Below are 5,750 nucleotides of genomic sequence, written 5' to 3' on the forward strand. Positions count from 1 at the left end.
ATGGCTGGCTTGAATCTCCGCAGCGTTCTGGTGACCGGGGCCAATCGAGGAATCGGCCTGGGATTCGTCAAGCAGCTTCTGGGGATCTCCAACCCACCGGAGTGGGTCTTTGCCACCTGCCGGGACCCGGCCGGAGAGCGAATGCAGGTGAGAACGGGTGGAGTTAGCGGTAGCTGGAGGGAGAAAAAGAACCTGCCCAAAGGGCTTCTGGTGTTGGAGCACTCGGGGGCCGAGACCCACACGCTGTCCCAGGCTATGACTGCAGACGCTGCTCCGGCTGGATGGTGGGGAGCTGCACCCCGACACCGGGCAGCTCGAGTCCCAGAGCAGCGAGGAACTGGCAGCACCGGCTGGGCCTGGAGAAATCACGCAGGGGGCTGTGGACAGGCTCACCCAGCGTAGGTACCTAGAGACTATAGCACAGCTACACCCAGTCCTGCCAGCCTCCAGAGAGCCCAAATCTGCCGTCCAACCCCTCCCTTGTCTGCCTGTGATGCTCCTGGGTGGGGCCTTCCCTTACCACCACTTGGCAACTGCCCTCCACCACCTTCCTCCCACTCCCCATCAGTCTCCCGCCTACGTCCACATTCCTGGCCAATTCCTAGACCGTTCTGCTGCTCCCCCAGGCACTGCGCCTCCCCAGCATCCCCATTCCCAATGGCCCAGCTGTCCCTGTGCGTGGCCGAGCCCTGGGACACACATTCGCAGAGGGCACCGGGGGATCACAGGTGTGTCTGTGATGGGGAAGTGATTTGCGTCCCTGACTCCGTCGCGCTGAGTTTGACGATGGCATTGGAAACGCTCAGGGGCAATGCGAAGCTTCCTACGGCCCCAGAACCCCAGGGCAGGGCCCCGCAGGAGGGGGCTTTGCAGAGGAAAGCAGTACAACAATGACTTGGTGCCAAGGATTTGCAGGGCTCTGGACTCTGCCCCACCTGGCCCTGTGCATGGGCCCAGTGTCTATAACCTTGAACGTTATTTGTTTTCAGGAACTGCAGAACCTGGCAGCCAAACATCCAAACCTGCTGATCGTTCCTCTCGGTGGGTGCCTGGACCCAGGCCCAGAGCTGAGGTTCCCTCTCTCTGTGGCACGTTCTTCCCGTTTCCATCCTCCTCCACATTCCCCCCTCCCAGGTCCTCCCGATGCCAATGGGGAGAACAGGACCAGAGCCAATTGCTGAGAGCTCAGTGACACCTTCCCCAGCCCCAGAGGAGGCAGGCGTGAGTGGAAGGTCTGGCAGGGTGGGTTGTCCCTGGAGAGGCTGGAAAGCCCCAGGCCACCACCCAGCAGGACCCTCCTGTGAGAATCACACACGGGCAGGTCTGTCCGGCGTTCCCACCTCTGGGACGGAGCCCTCCACGTCCAGCTGGGGACTTGTCTCACCTCCAGTGCCTCACAAGCAATTCTAAATCGTCCACTGCCTTTGTCTAAGTGAGATCAATGTCACGCGTGTGAACTCATCACTGACTCCAGCACGTTTGCACTTCCTAGTACTCAGGCTGTCCAAGGCACTGATCATAATTGTCTCTCTGAACTGGCCTTTCCACTTGTTGCTCCAGCACAGCTCCGCATGCCTGGATCCAGCCGCAGCCCCCACCCCCAACTCCCTTCCCCAACCCCTCTCCCACCTCTGAGCCCAATGGAAGAAGCCCTCTGGCCCCGGGGGCCGTACCCTGGTGGGGGTGACATCAGAGAGGGGGAATCACGCACTTGACCCCCTGCTCTGTCGCTGTAGATGTCACAGACCCAGCCAGCATCAAGGCGGCGGCAGCCAGAGTTGAGACACACCTGAAAGGCTCGGGGCTCAATCTGCTGATAAACAATGCTGGGATGGTGAAGTTGAGCACACTGGAGTCAGAGACACCAGAGGACATGGCCCAGGTGTACGCGACCAACGTGACGGGGCCCTTGCTGGTGAGCCAGGTAAGGGCCCTGACAGAGAGCACGTGGCCAGCTGAATGGGAGTTTGGTTGTGCTTGGGCCAGGAATCCTCCCTTCCCTGGGATTGGGGAACTGGATGAGTGTGGGGGCCTTGGCTGGGACCACAGAGGCTGCAAGTGCATTATGGGATTTGAACCTCTCAGAACTGAAGCCTCACCCCCAGATCCCTGCATGGCCCTGGCTCTGCACACACACAGCTTCAGTCCCTCACTTTTCAACACCCAGAGCATCAGTGCAAGGACAGTGCGATGCACGAGGCCCCAGATACGTCATATGAGCGACTCTGTCTCCCCAGCCCCACCACTATGTGTGGGGTTAAGTGGCCTCTCCCTGCACACCCAGCCGGGGCCCTGCCAGCGGAGGGGCGCTTGTCTCCTCCGGGGCCGAGGGCGACTGCAGCACAGAGCCACGAGATGGTCTCTGGCTGCCCGGGCTGAGGCTCATGGGAGGGGACCACAGGTGGGAACTGGGGGGCTGGGAACCCAGAGGGCAGAACCGTGTCCCTTCTCCTTGACAAAGAGTCCCTGGGGGGGACGAGCAGCAGGAAGGGGCTCTCGGGGCGTTTCCCTCCTGTAGCAAAGGCACCGAGCGCTTGTGAGCATCCGTCACGGGCCCCCGGGCAGCTCGTGACGCCCACGAGGGGGGTGTCTGGGCCCGAGCGATGGCAGCTGTCTGGGTGAGGGAGGGGCCCCCGGTGCCTGCCGCACCCTACGGCCTCGGCCACCTCCCCTGATGCCCCACTCACGCTGCACCCCACCCCCACCCTGAGGAAACGACCGAGTCCCTCGCACGAGGAACTGGCACTAAACGGCCATGGCCCCCGGGTGGGCTCGCCCCGGCTGCCGTGCGAGCTGCAGGCCTGCTGACTGGCACATGGTGGTGCACAAGGGGCTGGGGGTGCAGGACAGGCTCGGAGGGCTCTGCTATGGGTGGGTCTGTCCCTGGCCTGTGTGCGGAGCGTGAAGCCGGCTTGTGCGGCCAGAGCCCAGGGGCTCCAGGCCCCTGCGCCGCAGCCGGCACGGACCAGTTAGCTTCACGCCAAGGGCACGTGGTGGGACGGTGCCTCAGAGCAGGGGCAAGAGAGTCTTCCAGCCCCCCGGCAGGGCTGTGGGGAGGCTCTGTGCCCTCCCTGGTCCTCATCCTTCCACTCCTCTCCCCACACACCCTGGCCCCGGCCAAGCCAGACGCTGTAGCCAGGCTGGGCAACCTGGACCCTTCCTCCTGCCCAGGGTAGCGGGGTGGGGGAGCAGCATCCGGCCTGAGTCCCTGAGCCTCGGGGGTCCTGCCCAGGACGTGGCTGGGGGTGGGGGAGTCCTCACAGGTGTCCACATGACTCTTCCCCTGCCCTGGCTCTGGCTTGCAGCCTGGCCCAGCAAAGACTCACAGCTGAGGAGCTGCAGGTGGGCCACGGTCAGAGCCACGTGGGCAGCTGTGGGGAGCCGCAGACCCCCCCCCCCATCTGCCCTGGATGGGGACTCTGAAAGCAGGGACATGAGTTGGGGACCATTGTTGGCCTCCACCTGGGCATGAGCAGGGCCCACAGCGCCGCACACCTGCCTGGGTGGGGCTCCTGCTCCGTCCTCACGGGCACGAGGCTGGTTCCTTTTCTGACCCCACGGCTGCTCTGCTCTCCCCTCTGCCCAGGCCTTCCTGCCCTTGCTGAAGCAGGCTGCCCAGGGGAGCCCCCAGCCAGGGCTGAGCTGCAGCAAGGCGGCCATCGTCAACATCTCCAGCGACGCCGGCTCCATCCAGAAAGTCTCTTGCTGGGATCTGGGCCAAGTCATCTCCTATCGCTGCAGCAAGGTACCGGGCACACCCAGCAGGGCCTGACTGCTGCCTGGGTTTGGTACTTGCACAAATCCCTGTCACTGGGCGTGTTCCCCTTGTTCCCCATCCTCCTGCCACCACTCCGGCCTCCAGCGCTGTGTTGGGCAGGGCCGGCAGTTCTTTGTCTGCCTGCAGTTCGCTTGGGCTTCAGATCAGAGTCCCCATCCGGTGAGGAGCTTTCTGGTGTGCCTGTATCCCGCCGGAGAAATCCCCACGCTGAGATGGGCCGGGCAGGTCAGCCCCAGTCCAGCCAGTCTCAGCTCAGGGAAGGGTCTCTGTGGAGGTGTTAATTCTACCCCCTCCTAGGGGTGGGCGTTCCCCATTTAGAGCCCAAGTGGGGCAGATCCTCCCCGTGCCTGGTGAAACTGTGGGGGACCCCAAAGGAGAATCGATGTCACACTTCCACTTTCCCTAACCCGCCCAGCCCTGCAGAATGGACAGAAGCCTCCGTCAGCGCTGGGTGTGAGAAACCCTCCTGCCTGCTTCAGACCTGGGGTCCAGACTCTGTTCCAACAATGGCTCTCAGGTGTGCGCGTCCACCCAGCTCACCGGAGACCGCTGAGCATCAGGAGCTCATCAAAGCGCAGGTCCCCCCGCAGCTCGTGTCCTCACTGAGCGCATGCGAGAGAGCAGCTCACCCGAGTGTTTGCTTCTCACCAGCGTTTCCTGTAAGCTGCGCGCTTGGGCGGCCGCGCAGGAGAAATTCAAACGCCGCCCAGCTGATTAGCCGAGCGCCCGCAGCCGGCAGCCTGTGGTTTTATTGGTGGTGCCCATCCGCGCAGGCCTCGGTGCACATAAAATTTATTCGGCACATGTCTGTCCCGTTTCTCCCCTCAGAAGGGCAGGTCGTTTTCCGCAGGGCTCGTTCCCTCCCCCACACTCTGCCGTCTCTGCTCATGGCATCTCGCCCGCAGGCTGCTCTGAACATGCTCACCAAGTGCCAGGCCTTGGGGTACGGCAGAGACGGGATCCTGAGTGTCGCTGTCCATCCTGGCTGGGTGCAGACGGACATGGGGAATTCCGGCTCCGTCCAGGTAGGTGCCTCGCTGGGAGAGGCCAGTGGTAGCCACATGCTGGGGGAGATGTTCATTGTAGGGGTAATGGTTATGCTGGAACCCATCCTGCCCTCCACCTCTGCCCTGCATGGAGGGATCGCGTCCCACTCAGATGCCCTCAGGGATTCAGTGCTGTGCCCTGGGCTTCCAACCTCCTGCTGCCGCTTGCTTGGTTCCTCAAGCTGCTGGCATCCCAGAGTGAAGGTGAGCAGAGCTGCTGCTGTGAGGAGCCGGATGAGGGGAGCTGGTTGTTATGGGCACCAGCTCGCAGGTACTTCCATGGGGTCGTATCTGTGATCTCCATCCAGTAGCCTCATGCACCCCAAAGCCCATCTCCCAGCCTGGACCCTGGACCACTTCTACATCCCACTCCCAACCCAGAGCCTAAGCCCACTCCAGCACCCCAGCCCAGAGCCTGGACCCCCATCCTCACACCCACCCCAGTCCTGAGCACCTTCCACACCCGGAGCTCCCTTCTGGCAGCCCGAATCCCTAATTTCCAGCACCTCCCTGAAGCCCAAACTCCCAGCCAGAGCCCTCACACTCCCGCACCCCAACCCTCTGTCCGAACCCAGAGCCCCACCCCTGCTCAGACCCCCTTTCAGGGTCACTCCCAGACCAGGCTAACCCCCCTCTCTGCTCTCCCCCCCCCAGGCCCCACTGGCGGTGGAGGCGAGCGTCCGAGGGATGTTGCACGTGCTCTCCACGCTCTGCGAGAAGCACAACGGGGCCTTTGTGAACTGGGAAGGGGAAATTCTTCCCTGGTGAGATGTTCCCGGCCCTGCACCAGGAGCTCTGGGCCAGGCCGTTCCAGTGACTGTGCGTCAGCCGTGCCTCTGTCCTCAATAAACCCACTGAGCTAACGCTGCAGCCCTGCCCGAGCCAGGCCTGGTCCCTAATGTCCTGGAAGCCACCGGCTGCACCCC

General features: G+C 63.1%; 1 protein-coding gene across 1 annotated transcript; it reads left to right on the forward strand.

The window, feature by feature from the left end:
- On the forward strand, positions 1-5,750 carry LOC142005949 (C-signal-like). Its single transcript, XM_074983140.1, has 6 exons — positions 1-147; positions 990-1,041; positions 1,737-1,924; positions 3,587-3,745; positions 4,684-4,803; positions 5,479-5,750. The coding sequence occupies exons 1-6, from the start codon at positions 1-3 to the stop codon at positions 5,590-5,592; spliced, it is 780 nt and encodes a 259-aa protein (XP_074839241.1). The 3' UTR covers positions 5,593-5,750.

The sequence above is a fragment of the Carettochelys insculpta genome, unplaced genomic scaffold (assembly GCF_033958435.1).
Source record: "Carettochelys insculpta isolate YL-2023 unplaced genomic scaffold, ASM3395843v1 scaffold_0036, whole genome shotgun sequence".
Taxonomy (NCBI): domain Eukaryota; kingdom Metazoa; phylum Chordata; order Testudines; family Carettochelyidae; genus Carettochelys; species Carettochelys insculpta.

What these genes read in the sequence shown, in the direction of transcription:
- LOC142005949 (XM_074983140.1), top strand. Translation starts at nt 1, where the DNA reads ATGGCTGGCTTGAATCTCCGCAGCGTTCTGGTGACCGGGGCCAATCGA. An exon ending in CCTGCTGATCGTTCCTCTCG is followed by an intron (nt 1,042 to 1,736) that starts GTGGGTGCCTGG and finishes CTGTCGCTGTAG; the next exon opens with ATGTCACAGACCCAGCCAGC. An exon ending in GGAATTCCGGCTCCGTCCAG is followed by an intron (nt 4,804 to 5,478) that starts GTAGGTGCCTCG and finishes TCCCCCCCCCAG; the next exon opens with GCCCCACTGGCGGTGGAGGC.